Below are 15,672 nucleotides of genomic sequence, written 5' to 3'. Positions count from 1 at the left end.
CCGGCTTCAGATTGGCTCAGTTCTGGCCGTTATGGCCACTTGGGGAGTGAATCAGCAGATGGAAGATCTTCCTCTCTGTCTCTCCTTCTCTCTGTATATCTGACTTTCAAATAAAAATAAATAAATATGTTTTAAAACTAGTGATTTATGGGTAGGGTGCTTGCATAATTTATTCTACAAAACTGGATGCTCTGTGAAAGGAGGAACAATAAGCAGCCACGTCTGTTTTGGTGAAACTTGAAGTAAAGGAATTCTGTGCCCCAAATTTTCCCCCCAAATTTATTGCCACAGTTGGAAACCAGAGAGTTTTTCAGAGCATAAAAAGTGAATTTTCTCTGTGTTAGTACCTGCAGGCCTAAGTGAGGTTCTCCAGGTCTCGGCTCGGGGAAGTAACTTTGCGGAGTGTGTTGACATGTGGCCAGGAAAAACTTCCTGAAATTGTCCTCATGTTGTGTTCAAGTAGCGTTATTTATATTGAAAGTCTTTTATTAAAACGACAATATGGAATTTATTAATCGCTTTTAGCTGTGCTTGTATTTTACATGTTGAAAATCTGCTTTTTGATACAATTTTCACCCTATTATTGTGGGGTACAAGCGAGATCATGCCTGATTAAGGAATTTTTATTAACCAAAGCTTGGTGATAACAGGGCCCACTAGAAATAGCAAATCACAAGTCCATATGGCAATCCAGTCAACCGAAACCCCAAGAGGAACAAATGGTCATTACCCTGAAGTCCGTCTGTTAAGCTTAAGACCTGTGTCCTAACTTCCCCAGCAATACAAGTTATCCTGAGAGACATGTAATGAATAACCTGGACACACTTACTAAGCTGCAGACATTCGCCTTTCCCTGGCTTCTCTGCCCACACAAAGCGTCTTAGCATTAACATCTTCGTTGTACCTTCCAAGCAGGAACAGTGGGTGAGGAATATAGACATACAGAGGCCATGCTCAGGGGCTACCTGGCCTCAATCTGTCCTTAGGAAGCCAGAGAGCAAGCACTCACTGGGGAGGCTAAGAGTTAGAGTGGCAGTGATGGAGGCCTGAGACCAAGAGTGAGCCCCTCCCTATCATGAGCCTTTACAGGGCTTCCGAGGGGAGTGGTTACACAACAGTGCAATGCCGCCGTCTCAGGTTCCAGGTGATGATAGGTAAGAGTCACAGGTGGGCAGGAGGGAACACCTAGGTGGTGGGGAAGAGTGGCGTCCAAGCTCCTGACCCTGAACTAGCTGCCTACCTCACTGCACTATATTGCCCATCAGTTCTTTTCTCCCTGTCTAATTCCCAGAAATCTCAATTAACCTGTTATAACTATAATGGAATAATGCTTTAATTATGTAAGTATTCTATAAATATATTGTGTAAAAATAGAACTTTTGATGTTCTCATCAAAGTAATTGTATTACCAGTTTACTGACTATCTCTTCAGGCTTTCCTATGCAGTTTCTTCTAAAAAGAAAAATATGCTTTGTACAAGTGCTTAGAATGTAATATGCCTTTTTGGGGGGGAGTGTATATTTTTAAGAAGTGTTTATTTTTACTGGAAGGCAGAGTTACAGAGAGGAGAGAGACAAGAATCTTCCATCCACTGATTCGCTCCCCAAGTGGCTGCAACTGCCAGAGTTGAGGTGACCTGAAACCAGGAGCCAGGGGCTTTTTCTGGGTCTCTCACATGGGTGCAGGGTCCCAAGGCTTTGGGCCGTCCTCTTGCTTTCCGAGACCGTGAGTAGAGAGCTGGATCAAAAGCAGAAAGCTGAGCTCCCGATGCTTGCAAGGAAAGGATTAGCAAATTGAGCCATCAAGACAGGTTTGAGTTTCAGTACACACACACACACACACACACATTTTAAAGATTTATTTATCTTTCTTGGAAAAGCAGATTTATACAGAGAAAGAGATACAGAAAGATGTTCCGTGCACTGGTCACTCCTCAAGTGCCTGCATTGGCCAGAGCTGAGCCAATTCAAAGCCAGGAGCTAGGAGTTTATTCCAGGTTTGCTACGAAGGTGCAGGATTCCACAACTCTGGGCCATCTTCCACTGAGTTTCCAGGCCACAGACAGGGAGCTGGATGGGAAGTGGAGCATCTGCGACATGAGCCAGGACTCATATGGGATCTGTAAGGCGAGGATTTAGCCAAGAGCCATCCAGCTAGTCCAAGTGCTGATGTTTTTCGGTCTGCGTTTTTTTAAATTGCTGAACAGTAGTCTCTTAACTGTAGCTGACATAGTTTATTTGGTTAAAAAAAAATTTTGTTTTTCTTATCTTTTTAGTGTTGTTTCTTTGTGGATCTCCTTTGGTTTTAAGAACAACATCTTTAGGTTGGGATATTGCTCAAAAAAGCCGTGTCAATGAGTAGAATCATACCAGTGATGGAGACATGTAGATAATAATGTATTTGGAGTAACTGATACATTAAATTTGCTTAGTAAGTTTATTTTTTTATAATTTCCCCCCCCCAATAGTTCCATAGGCTCAGGGATTTCCTCTTCCACCCACCCTATATTCCCTTCCTGTATTATAATGGTATTATAATGGTGTAGTCTTTCAACAACAGTCACAAGTCCATCCTATTTAACCGTATCCTGATATGTAGGTATAGATAATGGTAGAAAGTGTGACATCCTGTCACCAAGATACATGCAACAGTTTTCATTGGGATCCATCTTTTTTTTTTTTTAAGATTTATTTATTTTTATTACAAAGTCAGATATACAGAGAGGAGGAGAGACAGAGAGGAAGAGAGACAGAGAGGAAGATCTTCTGTCCAATGGTTCACTCCCCAAGTGACCTCAATGGCTGGTGCTGTGCCGATCTGAAGCCAGGAACCAGGAACCTCTTCTGGGTCTCCTATGTGGGTGCAGGGTCCCAAAGCTTTGGGCCGTCCTCAACTGCTTTCCCAGGCCACAAGCAGGGAGCTGGATGGGAAGTAGAGCTGCTGGGATTAGAACCGGCGCCCATACGGGATCCCGGGGCTTTCAAGGTGAGGACTTTGGCCGCTAGGCCATGGCGCCGGGCCCGGGATCCATCTTTTATTCAGGAGATGCCTACTGCACTGTATCGTTTCATCTCAGTATGTTAATCTCCGTCATACAGTTTCTTTAGATTATATATATATATATATATACACATATATATATATATATATATATACACATATTTATATATATATTTGTTGATCTTGTATTTTGTGTAAAGGTTGCCTTTTATCAGGGAAGACATTTGTCCTTTTGGGATTGACTTATTTCACTAAGCATATGATAGGATTTCATTCTTTTTAATGGCCAAGTAGTAGTATTCCACGGAGTAGATGTATTATAGTTTCTTTGTTTCCATGTCTTCGCTATTGTAAATTGTGCTGCTGTAAATGCAGGATTACCTGTGACTTTATCATATGCAGATTTTATTTCTTTGTGATATGTTCCCAAAAGTTGGATAGCTGGGTTATACAGTAGATCAGATTTCAGTTGTCTTGGCACTCTCCATACTGACTTCCATAGTGGTTGTACTAGCCTGTGCTTCCAGTAGCAGTGAAATAGGGTACATTTCTCCCTACGTCCATGCCAGCAGGTGTTGTTGGTAGAGTTGTGAATATAGGCTCATCTCATTGGAGTTTGGTATAACCCAATTGGGTTTTTATTTGTGTTTCCCTGATAGTTAGAGAGCCTGAACATTTTTTCATGTCTGTTAATCATTTGAATTTGTTTTTTGAAAATACCTGCTCATTTTTTTCACCAGGTGCAATGGCTTAATTGGCTAATCCTCCCCCTTCAAGCACCAGGATCCCATATGGGTGCCAGTTTGTGTCCCAGCTGCTCCACTTCCATCTAGCTCCCTGCTTGTGTCCATGGGGAAGCAATAGAGGATGGCCCAAGGCCTTGAGACCCTGCACCCAGTGGGAGATCTAGAAGCTCCTGTCTCCTCCCTTTGAATTGGCTTCACTCCAACTTTTGTGGCCACGTGGGGAGTGAACCAGTGGTTTTACGATCTTTCTCTCCTTCTGTAAATTTGCCTTTCTAATAAAAATAAATCTTTAAAAGTATCAAATTGATTGTGTCACTTAGTATTGGAGTTAAGGGTTTTTTTGTTTTAAAGATTTATTTTTATTATAAAGTCAGATATACTGAGAGGAGGAGAGATAGAGAGGAAGTGGAGCTGCCGGGATTAGAACCAGCGGCCATATGGGATCAAGGTGAGGACCTTAGCCACTAGGCCACGCTGCCAAGCCCTGTTTTTTTTTTTTTTTTTTTTTTTTTGCTTTTATGTGGTCATGATAATTTATATTTCATTTCTGATTAGTAATAAAAGTAAATGAAACTTGTTTGTATAGGTATTCCTTATTATTATATGAAGTAGTTTGTATATGACTGCATTTTTATAACACTTAATGAAGTTCTGAATCAGGTTTTTTGGGTTGTAAAGGGGAAAGTTCTCCAAAGGTTATTTACTGTAACTTTCATAGAATCTATATGCATTTATACTGTTTACAAAGTATTTGGATCGTGTTATATCTGGATAATGTTTAGACAGATGCTGTTCTTTGTTAGTGAGTTAGGTGTTTTCCTGCTCAAGCTTTTTCTTTTTTTAAATTTGTGGTCGGGGGACCTGCCTGTGTTTTCCATTAAATTTAGTTTTTAAAAAGGTTTATTTATTTTCTATTGAAAAGGTAGATTAAGAGAGAGAAGGGGAGACAGAGAATGATCTTCTGTTCTGGTTCACTCCCCACTGTGTCGCAACTACTGGAGCTGAGCCAGTTCAAAGCCAGAAGCCAGGAGCTTCTGGGTATCCTGCATGAGTGCAGGGTCCCAAGTCTTTGGCCTATCATCTACTGCTTTCCCAGGCCACAAGCAGGGAGGGAGCTAGAAGGGAAGTAGAACAGCTGGGACAGAGTCATCACTGGGGTTCCCTCTTTTCATTTAGACTTTTCTATGAAGAGAGGGAGGGGAAGAACATGGGAAAGATACCTTCTATCTTCTGTCCACTGCCGTAAATGGCCACAGCTGCTGGGGCTGGGCTAGCCCCAAGCCAGTAGACTGGAGGAGGAAGAACTTCTAGGTCTCCCATGATATAGCAGTGCAGGGGCCCAAGCACTTGTCCATCCTCTGCTACTATCCCAGGCCATAAGCAGGGGATTGGATCAGAAGTGGTGCAGCCAGAACTTGAACTGGTACACTCTGGACTCTGAATTCTGTATGGTGGGATGTTGGTGCTGAAGGTAGCATCTTAATGTGCTATACTATAGCACTTGTTCCATCTTGTTTTTCGTATTTATTTTTCTTCTATTATTTTTGTTTCTAATTAGCTTCTGAAGATTTATTTTTATTGGGAAGGCAGATTTACAGGGAAAAGGTGGTACAGAAAGAATGATCCTCCTTCCGTTCTCAGGTTCACTCCCCAAGTGACTGGAGCTGAACTAGGAGCCCAAGAGTCTGGGCCGTGCTCTGCTTCCCAAGCTACAGCCAGCGAGGGAATTGGATGGGAAGTGGAGCAGGAAAGGAACTGGCGCCCATATGAGATTCCAGCGCATGCAAGAGGAGGATTTAGCCCCTGAGCCACTGTGCGGGTTTTTTTTTTAAGATGTATGTATTTGTATTGGGAAGGCAGATCAGCGTTATGGAGAGAAAACTCTTCTGTCCGCTGGTTCACTCCTAAAGTGGCTACAGCCCAGAGCCAGGAGCTTCTTCCAGGGCTCCCACTAACACTGAAGCTGAGCTGAACAGATTTGAATCCAGGAACTGCTTCCTAGTCTCTCATATAGGTGTAGGGTCTGAAGGTTTTGGGCCATCATCTGCTTTCCCAGGCCATAAGCAGGAAGCTGGATGGGAAGTAGAGAAGCAGGGACATGAACTGGTGGCCTTATGGGATCCCAGTGTTTGCAAAAGGAAGATTAAACAGTTTTAATGTTTACTTTAGGCCATGATGGTGCGATGATCATGCTTTAGAATAACCTTGCAGTGTAATGAGTCAGAATGGAAAGGAATCAGCCATTGTATACCAACTTAAGATAAGGACATGTAGTACAGTGAAGGTCTTGGATAACCTTTTACAGAATCAGTCATTGTCGTTTTTGTGACTAGGTACAGTCTGTTAGGGTGGCAAAACCTGTTTGATTTCTGCCACAGATAGTTTGAAGTCCTCTGACCTAATTTCTGGATGCTTTTTGATGAATGTATTAATTGTATTTAAAAATGTAGTTGGCTGACATTGTGGCATGGTGGGTTAACCTTCCTGTTGCGTCACTTCTGATCCATCTCCTTGCTTAATGTGACTGAGAGAGCAGCAGAAGATGACTAAAGTACTTGTACTGCAGCACCCTCTTGGGAGCCCCAGAAGTAACTCCTGGATTTGAATTGGCCCTGTCATGGCTGCTATGGCCATTTGTGAAGTGAATCAGTGGATGGATGATTATTGTCTCTTCCTGTCACTCAGTCTTTAAAATAAATAAGTGAATCAGTCTTTTTTTTTCTAAGATTTATTTATTCTTATTGGAAAGTCAGATATACAGAGAGGAAGAGAGACAGAGAGGAAGAATCTCCGTCGATGATTCACTCAAGTGGCCGCAACTACTAGAGCACAGCCAGGAGCTCGTCTGGGTCTCTCACACGGGTGCAGGGTCCCAAGGCTTTGGGCTGTCCTCAACTGCTTTCCCAGGCCACAGGCAGGGAGCTGGATGGGAAGCAGGGCCGCCGGGATTAGAACCGGCGCCCGTAATGGGATTCCGGTGCCTGTAAGGCGAGGACTTTAACCACTACGCTATTGCGCCGGGCCCTAAGTGAATCAGTCTTAACAAAATGTGTGTCATTAGAAGTGAGTCCAATTTTAGTAAAACATGTTATTTCTGATGTTTCCTGCGTTGTAATCTGTTAATGAAATGATTTACTTGTCCAGTATATGTAAGCTGTACATAATATTTCTGACTTTTCTGTTTGGGTACTGAAGTCCAGACACGTTTGAATCTGTTAAGTGTGAATCTCAGAACAAATTATGTTGAGTGATGACTATACTGACATGCTAAAATTGATAAAATAGTGTTTGCTAAATATGTTAAATTAAGTAGTTGTAAAAAATATGTTAAATTAAGTAGTTGTAAAAGCAATTTTGTTTATTTTCCTTAGAGCTTATTTCGCCAAAAACTGTAAAAGCTGGAAAACTCAAGACAAAGAAACCCAATAAGGTATGTCTACAGGAAATAGTCTTAACGATACTGTCAAAATTGTTAGGAGCTCTTGTGATTCTTACTAATGTTAGTGTAATATTAATATTCAGAGAATTATGTATTTGGTTCCTTTGATCTGTTATCATGTGCCTCAGTTTCACTCATATTAGATAGTACTTGAAATTGGATCATAAGACCAAAACCTTTTTGCTTCGAAGTGCTTGGGTTGGAGAGACTTTGGGTCAGTATGAGAAATGCCAGCATGTGATAATATTGGTAATTGTTATAGTTGCAGGTGGTTCTAGAAAGTATTTTCTATGTAAAATTTCTAAAGCTAATTTGCAAACATAACACTTATTTATTACTTTTTAGCCTAGCGATTTCAGCGATATGGCGAATTGGCCAACGCCAAGTGAATTAGTGAACACTGGAGTGAGTATTATTTAAGAATACTTTTTAAAAATGAAGAATTTATTTTAGTTAAAAATAAAACCAATTGCCTGAGGGACATATTTAAAGACTTGGTTCATCATTAAGGTTTATTTTTTTTTGTTTCATTTTTTTCTCATTTGTTGGCTCTTCCAGTAAGTGTTAATAATGAACTTGGTGTCTTAATATTTTACTTAGGATAAATGTCACCTATTTCTGGAGATAATGAACATAAATTATATATCAAAATTTGATTATATAAAACTATGCAATGATAAAGGTATCAGAAACTTGGCAACTACGTTTTGTATAATTTTAACCATAATTCAGACTTAATTTCATTAATCGGGTTTCCTTATCTGATTGTGTTCTTAGGAGTTTGTATTATTTTTTGTTTTTGAAACTAACTTTTTTTTAAAGATTTATTTATTTTTATTGCAAATTCAGATATACAGAGAGGAGAGACAGAGAGGATGATCTTCCGTTCGATGATTCACTCCCCAAATGACTGCAACGGCCTGTGCTGTGCCAATCTGAAGCCAGGAACCAGGAACTTCTTCCAGAACTCCCACGTAGGTGCAGGAATCAAGGGCTTTGGGCTGTCCTCGACTGCTTTCCCAGGCCACAAGCAGGGAGCTGGATGGGAAGTGGAGCTGCTGGGATTAGAACTGGCACCCATTTGGGATCCCGGCGTGCTCAAGGTGAGGACTTTAGCCACTAGGCCACCACGCCGGGCACCAAAACTAATTTATTTTTTATTGGAAAGTCAGACATATAGAGAGGAGGAGAGACAGAGAGGAAGATCTTCCATCCACTGGTTCCCTCCCTGAGTAGCCACGATGGCCAGAGCCGAGCCGAACAGAAGCCAGAAGCCAGGAGTGTAAGATTTGTTTACTTATTTGAAAGCCTGAGTTGATCAACCACTTGCTAGTTATTCCACAGATGACTATAATGGCTAGTGCAAGGTCAGGCCAAAGCCAGGGTCTGAAATTTTCTTCAGGTTTCTCATGTGGGTGTGAGGAGTTGTTTCTGCTTCTTTTTCCCAGACCAGTAGAAAGGTACTGGATTATGAGTAGAGTAGCTGTGACACAAATTAGTATCCATTTGGGATGCTATAATCTTATTTACAAGTAGCTTTATGGGCCCAGCACAGTAGCCTAGTGGCTGAAGTCCTCTTGCCTTGTGCGCACTGGGATCGCATATGGGCTCCTGGTTCTAATCCTGGATGCCCTGCTTCCCATCCAACTCCCTGCTTGTGTCCTAGGAAATCAGTCAAGGATGGCCCAAAGCCTTGGGACCCTGCACCTGCATGGGAGACCCGGAGGAAGTTCCAGGCTCCTGGCTTTGATTCAACTCAGCTCCAGCCATTGTGGTTGCTTGAAGAGTGAGTCAGTAGATGGAAGACCTTCTCTATTTCTCCTCTCTGTATATCTTTCCAATTAAAAAAAAACTAAAATAAATCTTTATTTATTTATTTATTTTTGTTTTGAATTTTTGAATTATGTGGTACAATTTTGTATAGGCTGGGATTACCCCCAAACTCCCCTGACAGATTTTCACCATTTTACTATAGTGGTATAGTCCTTCATAAGGAATTACCATTCCATCATTCTCTTATTTAAGTGTACCCCGACACTGCTGGTACAATGTCAGACAGTCCAACATCGCATTGTCTACACATTTCCAACAGTTTCATTGGGAATCCATTTTTGTCTGGAAGTAGGAATGAATGTTGCAGGGCAGGGCTGTGGTAAGGCTGGAGCCCAGAGCCAGGAATTGAGTCCATCTCTCCCATGTGGATGGTAGGGACTCGGTTGCTTGAGCTATCACAGGCTCTCTCAGGATCTGCACTGATGTGGAGATAGAGCCATGAATTGAACTCAGGCCCACTGATGTGGAATTTAAGCAGGCAACAAACTAGACCAAATGCTTTCTCCAATTTAATTTTTTAAATTTGTTTTAAGTACATATATATGAACATACATACACACATGCATATTCATCACAAGAGTTATGCAGTAGAATTTATATTTTAATTATGACGCTCTGAAAGATGGTGCTAAAATGTCCTATCAAAGGGTCTTTTTTAGGAGGAGTAGTCTGGTTCTCTGGTGACATGCTTTCCTTTGACACTGTATCCTTGACTATTTGTAATTTATGTAGTACAATCGATGTATAGTTAGACATTAGAGAGTTTGAGATATAAAGGACATCTTAAAAGTATAATTTTTACTTTGCACTAGTCAGAATTTTCTTTCTTTACACAAAATCTGTGATTTGATTTTTTAATTTTATGATATAGTTCCAAAGGCTCTGGGATTTCTCCTTCCCACTCCTTCCAAAAAGCATTATTGTTTTAGTGTATGTTCCTTGAAACTCTGGTTAACTCCTGAAACGGTGCATCAAACAGAGCTGGACAGTGCCAAAGCCAAGAGCTTCTCCTGAGTCTACCACATGGCTGCAGGAGCCCAAGGCTGACTGTCCTCTGCTGCTTTCCCAGGCTGTGAGCAGGGAGGACCTGGATCAGAAGTGTAGCCTCTCCGACTCGAACTAATACCATACTGGGAATTCCAGTGTGGCAGGTGGAAGATTATAGTATGCTGTCCCACCACACTAGGCTTGGATATAGTTATAGTATATATTGTCATCACAGTCGAAATAATGAACTTGATCATTGCTCCAAATCTCCTCACATTCCTTTGAAATTCTGCCTAGCAACCATTGAATCACTTTAATTTGAATTTTAATGTAAAGGTACTTGAACTAGTTCTTGAGAAAGTTTATGAGGCTGGCATAAGTACAGTGGTAGAAATACTGCTTAGGAGACCCATTTAACAATAGTAGTTCCTGCTCTCCTGAATTCCAGCTTCTTGCTAATGTACCCTTGGTGGCAACAGTACTCAAGTGCTTGAGTCCCTGCCAGCGAAATAGGGAGATCTTAGTTCTGAATTTCTGACTTCCAGCTCTGATCTGGCCCAATTTTGGCTGTTATAGGCTTTATGGGAATAGACCAGTGGGTGGGAGTTCTCTGTCTTTCTCTCAATTAGCTGAAAATTTTACGGGCTGGCATTGTGTCTTAGCTGTTAATACCGCTGGCCTGTGGAATCGGAATCCTATGTGGGCTCCGTTTTGTGCTTCCATGTTCCACTTACCATCTAGCTGCCTGCTAACAGCGTGGGAAAAGCAACAAAGATGGCCCAAATGATTGGGCCCCTGTCAACCATGTGAGAGACCAGGAGGAAATGCCTGGCTTCCAGATCCCATCTGGTACTACACTGGCTCTTGGCGGTCATCTGAGACTGACCCAGTGAATGGAAGATCTCTCCCTCTCCTTCTTTGAAATCAGTGAACAAGTGCTGAAATTTTTTTGAAGATTCGTTTATTTTACTTGGAAGAGTTTTGGGGTGGGGGAAGTTATTGCATCTCCTGGTTCACTCCCCAAATGGCCACAAGGGCCAGAGCTTAGCTGGGCCAAAGCTGGGAGCAAAGAGCCTTTTTTGGGTCCTCCCATGAGGGTGTGATGATTTTAAGGGCTAGTGTCATCCTCTGCTTTCCCAGGACATTTAGCAGGGAGCTGGATCAGAAGTGGAGTGGTCAGAAAAACTGGCGTCCATATGGGATGATGATATTGTGGGTAGAGGTTTACTTTGCAGTACCACCATGCAGGCTTTTAAAACATTAGTTTAACCTTAATATTGGTATGAAAGAATTTGTGCTTTTTCCCATAAACATTGTAAATGTGGAATCAATAGAAAAGGTTTTTTGTTGTTTTGTGGCTTTCATTTAGTATAATTATTTTTGAGTTTCCACCTGTTCTGCATCAGTAGTTAATTTTTTGCTGAGTAATATTCTAGTATGTGGTTGTAAGCTATAAGTAACTAAAGTAGAATTACTGAGTCATGGGCAGCTATAAGAAACTTTGAAATTTGTGTTCCTATCAGTGTTACAAGAATTCCAGTTTATTATGTGCTCAGTAACTGTTAACGATGATCATTTTAAAAAATATGTATTCTAATAAGTGTTGAGCAGTTTCAGATTTTCTCTCATTGATTAAATATCTTTCTAAATTTACTTCCCCAAGGAAATAATTGATGGAGTGAATCATTAATTTTGGACCTTTTTATTAAAAAAATTTTTACTGAGAGTTCATTTTCTACTTTACATGCAAGTCCTTATCAAATGCTAAGCAGATATTTTCTCACAGTCTAGAGACTTGACTTTTAAGTGTCTTTCACATTGTATTTTTTTATTGTTTTTAATTTATTCATTAATTACATTGTATTATGTGACAGTTTCATAGGTACTGGGATTCTCCCCACCCCTCCCCAAACCCTCCCCCCATGGTGGATTCCTCCACCTTGTTGCATAACCACAGTTCAAGTTAAGTGTCTTTTGAGAAATATTTTTGTTGTTTTGTAATTTGTGTAGCAATGTTTTGGTAAAATGTATTACCAGAAATTTCTAGTGAAAATGTTAGTAAAAATTATTTCATTAATTAGACTTTTTTTTTTGGTAGTGTCAGAGTGTCATCAACCAAGGGAATAAGAAACCACAGAATAGAAAGGAAAAAGAAGAGAAGATTGAGAAGAAAAGTAACAGTGAGAGCAAAGAAAACCGGGAAATAAAATTAGATGGTCCTGGTGAAAATGTCAGTGAAGATGAGGCTCAGTCAAGTAATCAACGAAAAAGAGGTCTGCTTGTCTTTATCTAATATGTATCTTGACTTTCATTTTCAGATTCTAAAGATAGTGTTAGTTGTATTCAATGCTGCCTAACACCTGTCAATTTGTTTTATATTTCTCCAGCCTAAACCATATGCTGTGGTAATTATTTGCTTTTGTAATATGTCTGAACTGTTAGGTTTCAACTTTTCTCAATAAGTTCATTGAAATTTTGTATTTTAAAATTATTTTATATTTTAAAGATTTGTTTATTTTTATTGAAAAGGCAGATTTACAAAGAGGACAGAGAGCTTCCATCCACTGATTTACATCCTAAATGGCTATAATGGCTAAAGCTGAGCCTGTATGAAGCCAGAGCTTCTTCGGGTCTCCCATGTGGTTGCAGGGTCCCAAGACTTTGGGTCATCCTCTACTGCTTTCCCAGGACACAAGCAGGGAGCTGGATGGAAAGTGGAGCAGCTGGGATTAGAACCGGTACCCACATGGGGTCCTCACGCATGCAAGGCAAGGGCTTCAGCCACTAGGCTACTGCGCTGGCCCGAAAAGAGTTGTCTTTATCCATGTTGATTTTCTGAGCTTTTCATGTAACTTGTGGGAGAAGAATTTGCTTTGATCTGCAAAACCAAGCAAGTTTATCAAGGGTCTATGTGAGAAGGGGAAAGATTTAGTACTCTACAGATAATCCCTCTAAAGAAAAAATTCTTTCATGTGATTAGAATTCATAATAGTTTCAAAATTGCAAGGCTTTAATGAAAATTGTGTACTATTATTTAAATTATTTCATTTTTGTATTGTTCAAGCTAATAAGCACAAGTGGGTACCTCTCCACTTGGATGATGTAAGACCAGACAGTCAAGAAAGACCTGGATCCCGAAACAGTTCAAGATGTCAACCTGAAGCAAATAAAGCAGCACATACCAATAGAAGAAATGATACACGAAGTAAGTCATGTTTTAAGATTTTTGCCCTTTTTAAAACATTTATTCTTGATGATATTTACAGAGATAAGAAGGATACACGCCGATTTGCACCACAGATTAGGGTGGAGAGTGGCAAGGAATGCAGGAAAGTAGATGAGACTACTGTTTCCAATCTTTCCTGTGTCTGGGGGAAGTGGGAAGTAAAGGGAAGAGGACTGCTCAGCTGCCAACTGCATCAGTACTCGGGGATGGGAGATTACACTCGACGTCATCCCAGGGTCCCTGATGTGGAGTGTGTTCTCAGGGTTCTGCTTAAGTAGTTTTGATAGTTTTGAGATGCTGTCAGTTTTGTTACTGTAAGATTGAGGAAATGCCTCCGAGGTGTATTGACTGATACAGTCCACTTGCCTAAATACTCGCCGTCAAAGCTTGGCTGTTCTAAGATTTTGTCTTAATGTTTAGTAATTTGTAGAAAATCCTTTAACTACATTCCTTCAGAATACATTTTAAATGAGTAACACAACCTCTAGCACAGTTAAAAATAATGAAACTTAAAAGTGTGTTAACAATAACAGATTTTCCAGTGATGCCCTCCAAATATAGATAGTTTTTCTTCCCCTTGAGATTCAATTTACAGGACTGGTGTGGTATCCTAGAGGCTAAAGTCCTTGTCTTGCACTCACTGGGATCTCGTATGGGCACTGGTTCTAATCCTGGTGGCCCTGCTTGCCATCCCGTTCCCTGCATGGGAAAGCAGTAGACTATAGCCCAAAGCCTTGGGACCCTGCCACCCACCTGGGAGACCCAAAAGAGGCTCTGGCTCTTGGCTTCGGATTGGACCTGAATCAGTTCCATATGGGTGCTAGAGCCACATGTGGAGGCTTAACAACAGTCAGATCGTTGTGAATGGATTTATATTTTAAAGTTTAGACAGATGTTACATAGTCTCCTTTGTATACCATATGGGAATGCATATGATCTTGGTTTCTTCTGTTATTCTTGACACTGATCACTTCGATTACATGGTATAGCACAGACTTAATTATAAAGGTAGTTGAAATAATTATTTACTCATAAGACTTTGATACAAGCTTTAGATTTTGTTGATTCTTAGTTTAGTCATTACTATGAAGGTTACATAGGCTGATTATTCTTACTATATTATCTCTACTGCATTTTGTGGTTGGTATTTTATATGGAACAATTTTTCACTATTATTGTGTGTTTATGGCTTCTTATTTATTCAGTGGATCATAATCTTTCACTGTGGTTGGTGGCTTCCTAATTTCATTGTAATTTTAACTTCATGCTCAAGCTTTCCCAGATTTGCCTGATGGTAGCCTCAAAGATTTTGGGTGGTTTCTAGATCATTTTTAGAAAATGGTAATAGTTACATATATTGAAAAGCATACCAGTAAGTGTCATCCACCATAATCTTGAATTTTAGTGCATATAAACTTGCGTTGTTAGAATTTCCTGCGCGTCCATTCAATATGAATGCTTTTGTGCTTTAATGTTTCCTTTTGCTTAGTGATAATGTTTGCCAGATTAATCCATGTTGTTCTGTGTTTCTCCCTCTTTATTGCTAAATAATATCTGTTGAATGAAAATATTCCTTTATCCATTCATCTTTTGATGAATAATTGGTTTGCTTCCACTTTTTGGCCAGTATGTATGTTCAGCTATTATATTTACATAAGCTATTATGGTGTAACATAGTCCCTGTGAGTAGATGGGTAGGTCTATGCTAACTGTGTATTTGATACTGTAAGAAACTGCCAACATACTTGTTCTATTTTACATTCTCAGCAGTGTTTCTTTGCTGTTTGGTAGGTTGTAGCTTTTCTGGATTCTTGATTTGGCCGATTGCTTTATAGGGTATTCTTTAAAACTCTGCTTTTCTTTCTGCATAAAACTGGAGTTGAAGAGAGTTGATTAGAATTTGTTGTTGAGGGCAAAGAGGTAGGCATACTTCATGGTGTGTTATCACAGCAGGAGGAAGATGCCTTAATGTCAGGCATTTTGATATTTAGTTTTGGTGTTGTTAGCCTGTTTTTTTTTTTTTTTTTCCCATTACAAAGTATCCCATAAGTATTCCACTTAATGGTTTTAGTTTCAGTGAAAGTCCCTTCCCAGATACAATATTTCTTTTTTTTAAGATTTATTTTGTTTTAATTGGAAAATCAGATATACAGAATGGAGGGGAGACGGAGAGAAAGATCTTCCTACCGATGGTTCAGCCCTCAAATGACCTCAATGGCTGGTGCTATGCTGATCCAGAGCCAGGATCCAGGAACTTTTTCCAGGTCTCCCACAGCGGTGCAGGGTCCCAAGGCTTTGGTCCATCCTTGACTGGTTTCACAGGCCACAAGCAGAGAGCTGGATGGGAAGTGGAGCTGCTGGGATTAGAACTGGTGCCCATATGGGATCCTGGCGTGTTCAAGGTGGGGACTTTAGCTGCTAGGCCTTGGTGCTGGGCATAG

The 15,672-nt window shown here is 40.4% G+C and overlaps 1 protein-coding gene across 5 annotated transcripts in view; it reads left to right on the top strand.

The window, feature by feature from the left end:
- Positions 1–15,672, top strand: part of LOC101521631 (La ribonucleoprotein 1B) — a 33,816-nt gene that overhangs the window by 2,735 nt on the left and 15,409 nt on the right. For all 5 annotated transcript variants that reach the window (XR_009245833.1, XM_058666864.1, XM_058666861.1 and 2 more), the window contains exons 2-5: positions 7,118–7,176; positions 7,531–7,590; positions 12,104–12,278; positions 13,070–13,210. Coding sequence is in view for 4 of the 5 variants with exons in the window: in XM_058666861.1 (XP_058522844.1) it covers positions 7,118–7,176; positions 7,531–7,590; positions 12,104–12,278; positions 13,070–13,210 (435 nt within the window). In the remaining variant the exon portion in view is untranslated. The remainder of the gene's footprint in view (positions 1–7,117; positions 7,177–7,530; positions 7,591–12,103; positions 12,279–13,069; positions 13,211–15,672) is intronic.

The sequence above is a fragment of the Ochotona princeps genome, chromosome 7 (assembly GCF_030435755.1).
Source record: "Ochotona princeps isolate mOchPri1 chromosome 7, mOchPri1.hap1, whole genome shotgun sequence".
Lineage (NCBI taxonomy): Eukaryota > Metazoa > Chordata > Mammalia > Lagomorpha > Ochotonidae > Ochotona > Ochotona princeps.
This window is presented reverse-complemented; position numbering and strand designations above follow the sequence as displayed.